Source organism: Zonotrichia albicollis, chromosome 3 (genome assembly GCF_047830755.1).
Source record: "Zonotrichia albicollis isolate bZonAlb1 chromosome 3, bZonAlb1.hap1, whole genome shotgun sequence".
NCBI classification, from domain to species: domain Eukaryota; kingdom Metazoa; phylum Chordata; class Aves; order Passeriformes; family Passerellidae; genus Zonotrichia; species Zonotrichia albicollis.
In genome coordinates, this window is record NC_133821.1 from 80,931,479 (window position 1) to 80,944,945 (window position 13,467).

General features: G+C 46.1%; 1 protein-coding gene across 1 annotated transcript; it reads right to left on the reverse strand.

Annotated features, from left to right (window-relative positions):
* Window positions 1–4,793: 4,793 nt before the first annotated feature.
* LOC141728587 (uncharacterized) lies at window positions 4,794–13,246 on the reverse strand. The gene is made up of 2 exons (XM_074538003.1): window positions 12,158–13,246; window positions 4,794–5,600 (listed from the first exon to the last, which is right to left on the reverse strand). The coding sequence occupies exon 1, from the start codon at window positions 12,782–12,784 to the stop codon at window positions 12,179–12,181; it is 606 nt and encodes a 201-aa protein (XP_074394104.1). The 5' UTR covers window positions 12,785–13,246; the 3' UTR covers window positions 4,794–5,600; window positions 12,158–12,178.
* Window positions 13,247–13,467: the final 221 nt, after the last annotated feature.

Genomic DNA, 13,467 nt, shown 5'->3' on the forward strand with positions numbered 1-13,467 from the left:
GATACTTATAGAGATGTGTTTATAAAAATATACACATGCACTATTTGGAGAGAGCAAAACACCATTGACAAAACTGGTAATGCAAAGAAAACAAAATATCTGGATGCTTTCTGTAACTATTATGTAAATTTTTATTTTGTTTTAATTCCCCTGGCTACCTGGTGTGATGTCCTTCCCCTAAAGAACTCTTCCTATACAAGTCCATTGGAGTCACTTGCTCATGCAGCTGTCTGCCTCTTGCACATCTGTCAGGAGCCTCTGGTCCAAGAGCTGGGATATGGAAAGTGATGATGTTTTACACAGCCCTCTGCACAGACTGTTTATCTGGTACTACCAGGCAAAAGGGGAGTGTAATATGCCTGGTTATTTCCAGGTTTTTCAGATCTCTAGAAGGAAAGCCTACCCAACTTTGCAATGGCAATCTACACTACCACATCTAGGAAGGATTTTCATATGCCGCTATTGTGAAGAAAACTTCTGGTTAAAAATTATGTCCAGACAAGATGAATTATTAAGATGGAAAAAGCTGTTGGGAGATGGGAGTTGCTTCCCATGCCCTTGCCTCACTCTGCCCAACAGGAGAAGGGTCAGAGATCTCCAGTTCAGCAAAGATTTACCCTGGAGGCAATGTTGTGCACTTTTGCAGCGCTGTAAATAATTCCAAGATCTGTCTGTATGAGAGCTCTGGGAGGCAAAACCAAGCCCTGTTCATGCCCCAGCAATGGGACTCATTCTGATGGGCTCATCTATCTGCCAGTGCCTTCTGGATTGCACTCGTGCCACCAACAGCCGAGCAGGACTTCCCTGCCCAGCTGTGTGTAGGCCACTTTGACATCTGGCACAGAAGCAAAGAGCAAGAGCTCTGCATGTCCTTTGAAAACTTGCTCAGTGCCCTGCTAGGACCTAGAGAGCATGAAGGAGATGTATCCTGAGCAGGGTTGCAGAGCTGGGTCTGAGGGATGGGCTGATAGGAGAATGGACTAAAGCCTGAACATAAATGAGAGACTGAGAACTGGTGGTACTGCTTGAGACTGCTAGGAAATAGGAAAGACAGGAATTGTAAGCAAAGTGGGAATATGCTGAAACAAACATGCAAACAAAAAACCAGTAGGACAAATTGGTGAAGGAACTCTCTTCTCTCGATTGTGATGGTTTGTAAGAAGACAATGCTGCTTTCTGGGGTTTTCTGAGCCTGGGAATCGCTGCAGGGACCTGGAGCACCCATGGAGAACTGCAAGCAGCAGCGACTGAATCTGCATAAGCTCTCCCCAGCCCACAAACACACGCTCCCTGTGACACCATGCCAGCCCCTGGAGAGCACAGGGCACTCTGGTGCACCTTCACCCTGCACCCAGTAACACTGGCACCCCTTTTCTGGTCCCGCTGAGATCCCTTGCTTTTCCTCCCCAGTGCTGATTTTTCCATTTCTCTCTTGCATTCATTTTTATCCCTCTGGCTTTTTAAACTGATGGGAGCTCTTTGTTCAAAAATAAGCCCTCTTTTGAAATAGTGTTACTTCTCTCCTTGAACTTTTCCCTGTGAATGACTTGACATTAAGCTGATAGTTGCTCTTAACCAATTGTTAACCTATTAGTGGAGACCATAAAAATTACTGAAAGGCCAAGGCTAAAGCTGTTTAAATGAGAAATATTTCTACAGAACTCCCCCGAGATGAAATAAAAAAAGCTCCTGCCGACAGAGCGGCTGCCAGTTTGAGACTAACGGGTTTGAAGATGATGTTTTGCTAACAGCAGTTAATCAGTAAATTCCCATTACTAATAAGGACATCACTCTTGGCTGAAGCTGCAAATTACATGTTATGTTTCTCAGCGCTGAAGATAAAGTGTTCTTTAAATTCTGCGTCTGCAAATGTAATGTTTAGCACAAAACACCATCAGGAAAAACAAGAGGAAAATTGAAAAAATGTCACACACATTCTGCATCAATTTGCTCCATTGTCACTAAAATTGCATATCTTTTTCGTCTTGGTATTTATTGCCACCTTGAAATTTATATTTAGGAGGGGAATGGAAACCATGGATGCTTAGTTTTGATTTCAGGCATGCTGCGGTAGCATGAGAGGCATCCTAAAGTCAGTCATAGCCTGATGTAAGTGAAATCAGAACTGGCTCCTGTCACAAGACAAAATTAAAAAGAAAACAACCTGAAAAGTTTCATTATAATGCTGCATCTTGATTGCCATCCAGATCTTTTGCTCGCTTACAGCACTGCAAGTCTGGCTTCTTTCCACTGATGCAATCATCAGTCCAGATTTCAACTCTCTTACTAAGAGAGTGGAATCTTTGCCATCAGTGTCTAAAGAAGAGTACAAAAATGTGTTTTATTATGGTTAGAGAGCTGGAGGCACTCCTTAATTACCAGTCCCTTTTGTATTGCTTTCCCTATCCCAGACACAGCCAAATTCAGAGCCCATCCAGTTGCTTGGAAGTGGAAGATGAAGCGTGCCAATAGCTAACTCAACAGCAGGGCTTTTTTCCAGTGTGAAGTGTTCTTTATCTACATTTCTAGAGACAGTCATGCAAAAGTCAGCTGCTTTAGGCAAAACTCCTGCCTCCAGTGCCAAATGAGGTTTGCAGGGACATGGCAGCCTCACTTTTGCTGTCCACTAATTTAATAAGAAAGTGTCTACATGACTGACACCCCTCCATGACTTTCAGCAGCAACTTCAGGCTTACTGGGCTGCTGGTAAGAGTGGGATTTTGCCCTGCACTCCTAATTCTGCATAGGACTGGTGCACATATACAGGCAGACACATACCAACCTCAGAGCAGTGAGCATGTTCCCACTCAGAGCTGGTGGATGTTGGCTGGCCTGCAGAGCACATTGTTCAGCCTCTGTGCCTGGGTGGGTGCAGGCAGGAGGCTCTCACTGTTGGTGCTGATGGAGGTGTTCCCCTATTCCCCTCTCTTTCCTCATTTTTGAAACCAAACCCCTTTTTTTTTTCCAATGCTGCTGGGCAGCCAGTTTCTGGAGCATGCAAAAAAGCCATGATCCCCTGGGGAAGGAGAGGTGATGGAATGGTGTATGGGCAGCAGACAGGAAATATTGTGCTTTGGTTCCAGGGAAATTTTTCTGCCACAGGGAAAAAGCTGAAAGACAACCGTTGTTTTGAAGGAGAATCATATGTGGCCCAGGAAAAGACAAAATATGTTGTGCTCTCCGTGATATCCTCACTGGAGCAAGCAGTGCCTGACAGAAGTCAGGAAGTGCTCAGGACCAGAGGGTCAGGGCCTGATACCAAAGTGCCTTTTGAATCCCCGGTGCTGTGTTCTCTTGGCACTGAAAAGCTTGCCTGTGAATTTCTCAGTCAAGATGATGCTGGCTGGTGATGTCTGGTGTTTTCCTCTTCACTTTCATCTCTGTTAACACATCTTCTGCTTTCTCTTAGAGATATGTACAGCTTCCTTTTGGGTGGAATTCTGTATTTTTTGGCTTTGCTCTACTTTCTGCATTTTCTGCACATATTTTCCCGCTTTTGCTTGCACCTCTGTATCCTTCCTTCACTTAGCAGCTAACCTTTTATTAATCATTGCTTCCCTGTCCCTTGCTCTCCTCACTTAGAACAGTTTGGTTCTTCTCTTACAACTTTGTATTTTCCACCAGAAAATCTGCTTCCTGGTGGATCCTTCCTTCAAGATCACTGTCTAGGAAACAAAATGTCACCTAGGAGTTTTCTGCCTTGAACTGGAAAATGCTGACAGCCATGAAATTCAAGTTCCAGGAAAAAGGCCTAGAAAGCTGGGAATTAATTTTCTGTTTCAGCTGTACAATACGAAGTCTGTAAGTGGCCTCCACTGCAATTCTCAGTTTTTCTCTTCCTATTGCCAAGGATGCTCAATATTAAGTTAACTCTGTCAAGTCACCTCGGTTTTACCTCAGTGCACCAACCTGCACACAGCACTTAACAATTTTTCTCTGAATGAATATTTTTAGTATTTCTCAGGTGCTGGCATCCACCTGAAGCTTTAACTGCTTTTAACAAGTTTAAAGTTAGGCACACTGAACTTCACTGGGGCTGTAAATTTATGATGGCATATTCCAAACCTCAACAAGCCATCTAGCCACCAAGCTGCCAAATAAAAGACCTGCCACCATGTCACCAGGTTGTCTCTTGGAAGGACTGGGCTCTTCTGAGTTTCTGAAAAAAACTATTTTTGCCTCTGGTTCCAGGGGGTTTAAGGCTATGAATCTTAATTGAAATAAAGTACCTCCTCCAGCAAATAGAGCCCATCCACTCTGGGATGAGGACATAAAGCTGAAGGTGAGTCCTAGTCTGTAATGCTTCTTCTCAGCAAGCTTCAGGAAGATCTCAGCCTTCACACACAAGTGAAGGGGCATCTTGTGCAGGGACAGGAGCATGAAAGTCAGATCATAGAGTTCTGAGTATTGCTCTGAAATGAATGATTTACAAATCTCCTCCTGTATATTTAACAGAGTCAGCTAGGCCAGCTGAGTTGCAAGAAAACCTTCATCTGAAAGCAACCAACTTAGAGTTGACTGCAGGGATGGGGAAGGCAGGAAGGGGGTGGTTTTTCCAGGTCTTAATTTTCCATTTCCACACATGAAGCTGTCTCCTGTGTTTTATTTATCCAGTTTGAAGTATTTCAACTTGGTCTTGATTTTATTGACTTGGATATTTTTGTTGGCTCTACCTTTCCCCATCAGCAGGGACTGAGAAGGGTCCTTCACAGCCAAACCCTGTCCTATTACTGCCTGGGAACAAGAAGCACCAACAGTAGCCATGAGCAGCAGCGGTCTTCCCCCTTCTCCAGAGAAAAACTACTGAAAAGAGTATGCAAATCTCCAAGGCAATCTGTGATATTAGAAGGAAAAAAACTCTTCCATTAGAACAAATGGTGCTCTCTGAGTTTCCTTTGATGGTTAATGAAGTGACTGGTTGCTTCTTTTGCAGAGAACTGTGAAGTAGGGGTTCTCAAATGTGAACTGGTTCATTTTAAGCCAAATGTATAGTTCCACACACCAGCTGCAAGGACCTAGAACTGCAACCCTTGTTTAGCTCAGAACCAATTTCAAATGAGCAATCTGAGTAAGAGACTCCCCAGTTTAAGAAGTCAACTGAATTAGAAAGCATGATTAATTGCTACAGTTTACTCAGCTTCAGATTTCTCTGCTTTGCTTGCTTACCAGAGAAATCCCAGCACCTACATTTGCTGCAAATAAAAACACTGTTTGTGTTAATTGATTTTTATATTGTAAATTTATTACCTACAGTTTCATGCTACATGGCCATGTGGTTTAACAGTCTGCAGCCCATTCCTGGCTCAGAACAGATGCTTGAATTAAAGCTTCACATGGAGAATTCTGCAAGTTAAACACTCGTCACAACACAGAGTTCAGCACAACAGAGGTTTCCCAAATTCACCAGACCTATCCTCAGGCAATGAGCACTGAGGGAAGAGCCTTGCTGGTCACAGGAGCCATCCAGGATCCGACTCAGAGGTTTGAGAGGAGCTTCAGGTCACAGAGCCTGTGTCAAGCCTGGAGCTGAGCACAGAGCAAAGAGGGAGCTGGAGGCTGAGCAGCACATGGCAGGCAGCACTGCTTGAAGATGCCTTGAGCTAAAAGGAAAGGATGCAGAAAAAAAGGAAAGTAAAAATTAGTTATATCTTCTAACATTAAAAAAAAAATATTTGGTGATTCATTCAAAATTCAAAGTGTCGGTAATTTCTGAGGGCATAATAGCACTGTTTGCTTTTATTAAATTTTGTTCTCTTAAATTACCACCTCTGCCTGGATGTTGCTGTTTCAAAAAGAGCAGAACCATTTTTTCCCTCTCTTTTTATTTTTTTCCAACTTTCCACAAAAACCTTCACCTCCAGCTAGAGAGGAGGCCTGGAAAATTTCAGCCTTCTAGGTGAAACTTTTGGATAGTCACAAGAAAGTGAAAACAGGGAGATATAACATAATGGAAGAAACGTTGGCAGCCTCAGTTATAGCTGTCACCAGCGTTCCAGCCTTAATGAAAACTTTCCTGAAGTGAGGCTGGGGTAGAGGAATTAACCCAAAGAGGGCCTTCCCTGACCTTGCTGTGGTTTGCAGGCAGGCTGAGCCCCTGGGACAGAGAGAGCTGCTCAAGCTGCCATGTTCCACATTGGAAGGGGCTTGCATCTGTAAATCAGAATGTTATTTCTGCCCAGGATTTATTTCCCTTCACCTTGGGGTGAGAGGCCACAATGACTCACCCAGGACAAGAGCTTTCTGCGTTCCTGGTTTGCAATAATCCTGTCTGGTAATTCCTGAGCACCAGCAGTGCAGTTCTGGCCAGCTTCCCTGGACCTGCCATCCTACCACCCGCCAAGTTTCCATGGAAAGGACACTCAGCCTGGCCTGACAGGAGACAGAGATGTTGTGTGCTGAACTGTGGACTCCCAGCAGGCTCAGACAAACAGTTCCTGGCTCCTGGCTCGCCTTCCCTCATGGGGCACCCCTGACCCTGCAAGGCCAAGAGTGTGAGCCTCAGTGCAGCCCCAAACAAGCAGGAAAGGGTGCACCGAGATCACTCCCACCACAGCCTGTCCACAGCAGTCCCAGACAAGGAAACAGAGCTCCACCATGTCCATCCAGTCCAGTTCAGGCAGTAGGCACCCTTGGCCCCCAGAAGCTCTGCATTTGCTCTAGGTGACCAGCTGGTGTTTCAGAGAAAGGTTGGTGGTGTGCTCTGCATTGCTGGCTGGCTTGCAACATGCAGAAGTAAAAGTGCTCTAGGTTACAGAGTCAGAGAATATCCTGAGTTGGGAGGTTTGATGACCCCCAAGGATCATCAAAGTCCAATCAATATTGTACCCCACTGGCAATCCACATGAACTGTGAAACTCTTGAAACTCCACAGCACTGTCCCAGTGGCTTCGAGGGAGAAAAAAAACCAACCAGCACTTAACTCATCATCACCTGTGACTCTGTTACCTGAGAATCTCTTTCAGATAAAACCAAAATAATGATTTAGTACTTGTCACATAAAATAATTAATTTTTGGCCCAGACTTTTACAGCGCTGCTCAATTTCAAGAATTCAAATAAAAGAGCTTTCCTCATTACTTTGCAAGGTCCTGCACCTGGGCTGGGAAAACTCCCAGTGTCAATACAGGCTGGGGGAGGAGAGGACTGAGAGGAGCCCTGTGGTGAAAGTCTTGGGTGTTCTGTAGGCTGGGAAGCTGCACCTGAGCCAACAGCCTGCACTCACAGCCCTGAAACCCAACTGTGCTCTGAAACCCAAATGTGCCCTGAGCTGCATCAAAAGAACTGCAACCAGGAGGCTGGGGAGGGGATTCTGCCCTTTACTCTGTTCTTGTGAGACCCACACCCAGAGTGCTGCACCCAGGTCTCCAAAGGAAGGACAGAGAATTGTTGGAGCAAGTCCAGAGGAGGACTACAAAATTATTAGAGTGCTGGAGAACTCTAATGTGAAGACTGAGAGGGCTGAGATAGTTGGGGTTGCTCAGCCAGAGAAGAAAAGGCTCCAGGGAGACCTCAGAGCACATTCCAGTACCTAAAGGGCTTGTGAGAAAGGTACAGAAACAAACTTTGTTATCAGGTTTAGCAGGTCCTGTAGCAATAAGACAAGGAGTAATGGTTTTTAACTAAAAGGGGATAGATTTACATGAGATATAAGGGAAAATGTTTCACAATGAGACTGGTGAAATACTGGAACAGGTTGCCCAGGGAGTTGGTGAGTGCTCCAGCCCTGCAAACACACAAGGTTGGGTGGTGACAGGTGAGTATTGGTTTATATTGATATACACAGATTTTTTTGGTGTCTATCAATCAGGAATGTGTCAGACTTGTGGTGACAGCTGCCAGTTTTGCTCTGTAAATGCAATTGATCATTGATTTGGAAGAATATAGTAAAAACAAAGATTGTGTATTGTTCCTCTTGTCCCCTTAAAAGAGGGAAGCTTCTGGCCCCACAGCTTGAGGATTGCCAGAAACAATTGATTTTCCATCCAACATAACTGAGGTGTGGGAAAGAAAGGGTAAAGGATCCTCTACCATGGGTGGAGAAAGTTTCTCTTGTGTTAGAAGCTGCTTGACACAAGGCTGCTGCCTCCCCTGCTTCACTGCTCATTTCTGCCTCCCTCCCTACTCCTCCTCCAAATCCCTTCCTCCCCCAGGATGAACCAAACAGCAACAGTGATTTTTGCAGAGCTAATCCAAGTCAGGGCTAAAAGCTTCCAGGAGAGGTTTGGAACAAACAGCTGGGGCTGTTGTTGGCAGAGGTTAGAGGAAAATGTAAAATTTTAATAAAAAGCAGTTATCATTTGTAAAAGGCAGACTGGCTACTGTTTAACAGCCCTACCTGTGACCAGGATGATACTAATATTAAAACCAGGGATATCAGTGATACCAAGTGCTTGGAAAACGTTACATTTAAGCACAAAGGCTCTTAGAGGATCAGTTCACATCTTGCTGACATACAGCTATCAGGCCACTCAGAGTCTCTAAGATATATGAAGCAATTGAAAGGACACATACTGTAATTACAGGGATATACAGATATACATGTTTCAACCTTAGCTTCAGAGCAATAAATCCTCCTGAGGTAGATAAATCTTTGGTTGGTAAGAGAGGACTCTTGCTGCTGGTTCCTGCAAAGTAAACGTGCTCTCACATTAATAAGCTTTTAAAGTGAATGGTTTCATTGATTTTGGTGGGGTTCCTTGCAGAAGTGAGGATTGTAATGTTTCTTCCAAAGAAACCTGACCAGGACACATTTTTTGCAATGTATTTCAGGCACATTTGCAGTAAAATGTAGTAACTTTTCCAGACCAAGGGGTCAGTGTGTTTCTTTTCCATTATTAAGCCAGTGATCTACAACAGACAGCATTTTTCTGCAGAGTGGTCCTTGATACATTTCCTGCCAGCAAGTAAGATGTGATGGTTTCTCTACCACACAAGGGAATAACCTTGCCAACATTATCCTTTCTTGGACCCAGCATTTACTGCACCAGTGGGGGAAAGAATAAGAGCACAAGGCTCACAAAATGCCAGCAACTGAGCCTGTGTATCTTCAGGGTTTACTGTTGTATTTTCAAAGGATTGACTTGTCTGGTTTTTAAGTGTGCAAGTGGTTGCCTTAGCCATGGCAGAGTTGCCTGGGAGCTCCAAGTCCTTTTCAGAGTGTAGCATCTCCCTGACTGGCCCTCAATGCAAGCATCAGAAGAAGATGCAAAAAACCACAGATATACCCAGGTGTTTTGCCAGTCCCTGACAGCTGACAGCTGGCTTGTGCTCTGGAAAAGCTAACTGTGTTTATCTTTTTGTAAATTTGTTATCCTTTTAAAAGTTCCTCTGCCTCTGAAGTACTGTGGCGATGGTATCCTCAAATTAATATGCAATGCTAAGAAATGCTCATACTGATTTCTGTATTTCTTTCCACGCTGTGAAAGGTAAGCAGCACTATTTAACCTACCCCTCTTGCCACTGTTCTGTGATTTCTCTCCTTGCAAGGAGAGATGCATCCATCTGCCTGTCCTTTGCATGTAAACCTTCTCACACTTCCAACTGGTTTTGCTACCCATCCTCAGTTCCCATTTGTTTGCCCCACAGTTATGTCCAGGTAAGCAGGTCCAACTCAACCACAGCATGGATTATTACACAGTATTCCTGTGCCAGTCTGTGTGTACGGGCTGGTATTCATCTTATTCCGCGCCAACAAGGTCTTTGGATTGTTTTTTTTTCCTATTTTCTAGGCAGTCTGTGACCCTGAGGGGCTCAGTCACCGGCAGGGAGTGTTTTGACAACACAAATAATTAACCCTTAACTAGCTGAAACCTCCAAGTCTAGCTGAACCCTTAAGCAAGGCTTAAGTTAAGCTCAGTGAGGTTTGGGAAACTCGGTGGCTTGCAGAATTGTCTCCTTTCTTTCCTCTGAAGTACTTTCCCAATTAAGTAGTAGTTCAGAAGAGGCTGTGGAATTTGGATCGTTATAGGTGACAGTCCTTGGGCGCTCTGAGGAAAGGGCCGGAGGGAATTATCCCCTCTTTCACTTGAGCAATGAGGTGACTGCCCTGGAAATCACTTCTTTTAGTGCCTTATTAGTATTCTGACACGCTGCTCATCCTATTAAAAATTACCTTGTCACCAGTGCCTTTACTAGCTGTCATAAGCATGGATGGGGCATTAACAGACAATTCATTAGCTGTGCTCTGTTTCAGCACTCTGAAGCTATCCACAGCTGCTGAGGAAGGGTTTCTTCCACAGGGGATGGAGCCTGCCCTAGAAACAGCCGTGAAGATGCACACACCGGTAAGCAGGTGTCCTGGGGGTCACAGCACTATTTCCCCCAGCGTTGCCTGCTGAACAAGATCAGGTCTGCTTCCCCTCTGAGTCAGAAAAAGTGGGGAAAGCCATAAAAATAAAGGGACTGTCAAGGGCATGGGCAGGACAGGGGCAGCAAAATATTTCAAAGAAACAGCGTCACTACTCTTCACCCTAAATCTTTCTTGTACTTTTTCAAAAAGGATTCCAGGATTAAAAAAAAGGTGCAGAAAAGTATTCCATTTGGCCTGGAAAACCCATTTCATGAAATAATTTTTCTTTTTTTTTTAAAGATAGTAGTTATTGGTATTTTGTCAATTAATTTTAATGATGGGGTTAACAGTACAGCTAAAGATACAGAAAGTTTACTGAACTTTTTACAGATAAAATCCCAAAGGAGTATGTGGGAACTACTGTTTAAAGATCTACACCCCTTTTGTAATTTTATTTGAACTGTGGAAATAACTATTTTTTCTCTGATCACATTTACAATAATAACTCTTTGGACATTAGGAAATAATAATTTTTGGTTTCTTTTTATCTTTCAAGTTGTTTTCTACATCCAATTTAGGTTAATTCTGATCCTGAAGTGAAATCTTTTCTGTTAGTTTCTCTCTTTAAGGTTGTGGTGCCTTGCACACCTCATCTGACTTAGGGCATCCTACAAGAAGGCTTATTTATATATATCCTCTTTGGTTTTGTTTTTGTTTTTCTGTGGAATATAATCTGCAGGAAGTCTGCATATGCCTTCTTATTTGAGAAGAAGAAACCTCTTCAGTGAGGCACTCTCTGTGCTTGAATACTTTAGAGAGCAGAGTATAAAAGCAGTTACGTGGAAGAACAATCCAGGGCTCTGCTCTGCCAAAAACACCATCTCAGCCCTCTAGCTGCAGCAGACCATGCATGGGGGAAGCAGCCTCTACCCTCTCCTCCAGGGCCATAACTCTAAAGGAGAGCCATGGAGAGATCATCCTGACATCATGTGCGATTAACAGAGCTAATCCAAGAAATCATCACATCTGACGGATCCTTTGGATCAGATAGAGTCACAGAATGGGATCATTTCCTTTTAAATGTGCTCTGTTTTCCTTCCAGGGTTTGCATTTCCAGGTGCAGACCAAGCATTTTCTGAGGCATCATTTGACCGCTCACAGCCCTGCAAAGGTTGGCTGTAAGTTAATACACAGTAGAAGCCAGTGTCAATCTGCAATGAACTCTAGAGTTCATAATGAAGAACAGGTGAGAAATCAGTTTCCTGCTCTTTACCTGGGGGACAAGGAACACTGTTTTGGGACCTGGCTCCTCAGTAGACATCATAAATAACTACGCACAAAGCAGAAAAAAAAAGAAGAAAGCTTCTCTGTTTCCATGAGTTAAGCACATACTTTAAGAATAAGTTAATCACTGTTGTTTCCTGTCTCCTACCAATAAAAGGAGACTTATTTAAAGTATGATGTATACTGGTCTCCAACAGAGCCACTCAATTTTTACAAAGAACTGTTGGATCTTGTTGGCAAAATCCACCAGCTCACTGACTTCAGGTTTATTGGAGCTGCCAGATCCTGTGTGATGGCTTCCCAGCAGGGAATCAAGGCCTGGAGAAGAGAAGCCTGCAGGACTGCCTACAGGAATGAGAGGTATCCCATGGCAGGGACCTTGGCAATGTCATTCCTTTGGAGACCGTGTGTGCCATTAGAGCAGCCCTGCAAGAGATGCACCTGCCCGCAGCGGGTGTAAAACCCAACAGCCCCACAAATCTCGGTGTGATGAGGTTCTAGGGCCAGTGGACTTGTGTGCCAGCTCAAAACATGGCAGTCCTGGTCCCAGTATCTACAGCGGCACTTCTGCCGCCGAGACACTCACACTCGGACAACATTCGGGTCTCTAATTCCTTCTGAAGTGCTTCGCTTCCGTGAAACTCTCAGAGAACTCAATGCCTTTGACGCGACTAGGTTCTTCCGCATCTTCGATGGATCTTCCCTGAGCACGGAGGTTTTCATATCCGCAGGACCCCGCAGAGCCCCGGGCATCACCCACGGCCGGCATCTGACGGCTTACGAGCCGTGCTGAGAGCACGGGCTGCAGAGGCGTCGCTTGCCATCCATCACCCCACGGAGGGGGCGCCGGGCTCGGAGCCGTCCCCGGGTTCCGGCCGCGCACCCCGCGGAGCCGCCGTCGGGCGCAGCAGCGGCGGGCCCTGCCCGGAGCGCGGCTGACACCTGGCGGCTGCTGCCGGCCCACACGTCGGCCCCGGGCGGCGGCAGCGCCTGGCGGCGGCCTCGGACCCCTCCGGAGCGGGGCCGGGGCGCGGGCGGGACGGGCGCGGGGCGATCCCGGTCCGCTCCCGATCCCGGGCAGACCCCGCCGGGAGCCGCCGTGCCCCGAGCGGCCGGCAGGGGGCGGCGCAGGGCGGGGATGGCCGCGCTCGCCGGGAGCCCGCGGGTTTCCTGCGCTGGCTCGCTCATTCATTGATCCATCCTCAGGGAGCATCCCTGCCGCCCCCGCCCCTCGGCACCCACACCCGCTCAGTCAGAACCGGGACGTGGGGAAAGGCCCGTTGCGGCAGCAGGACGCGGCCTCGGGGTCTCTTTCTGCCTGGCCGTGGTCTCAGCACTGCTGCTGTTCCCCCGCCTTCTCTTTGAATCACACCTTCCCGATGCTCCGGCGGCAATCCGCGCCGCAAGACGCCTCGGAGATTTCGGAAGCCGATATTAACCACAAAGATCATTTGTGTCTCTCTTGTGAGAAAGCGCAAGAACGTGGCTTGGCTTCTTCATCAGAGAAATAGCACGTGCTTTGCACAAAAGAGGCTGGTTGAACATGGGCTGTGCCCTCCTCCATCTCTTTGGGGTCCTGCTGAGAGCTGCTGGTCTTTCTTTTCCTCAGTAATTACCAGCAGCGTCTGTAGCTAAAAAAGAAAAAAAAAGACATACATTTTTTTCCCGGAGGTGTCATGGTTTTATGTCCCCACTTTTCATTTGGAGTACAGGAGCAGGCAGACTGCGGTAATGAGTCTGGCTGACCACCCCAGCCCAGCTGGGGCGAGTGGCAGAGCCTGGCAGAGCTGGCTGGCACATCCTGGGGAACATCATGAACCCAGGTGATTGCCAGACTCCGAGGTGAAGTTACAGAGGGGCCTCATCTGACTTCACTCATGTGGCGTTTCACTAGGG

What these genes read in the sequence shown, in the direction of transcription:
- LOC141728587 (XM_074538003.1), bottom strand. Translation starts at nt 12,784, where the DNA reads ATGCTCCCTGAGGATGGATCAATGAATGAGCGAGCCAGCGCAGGAAAC.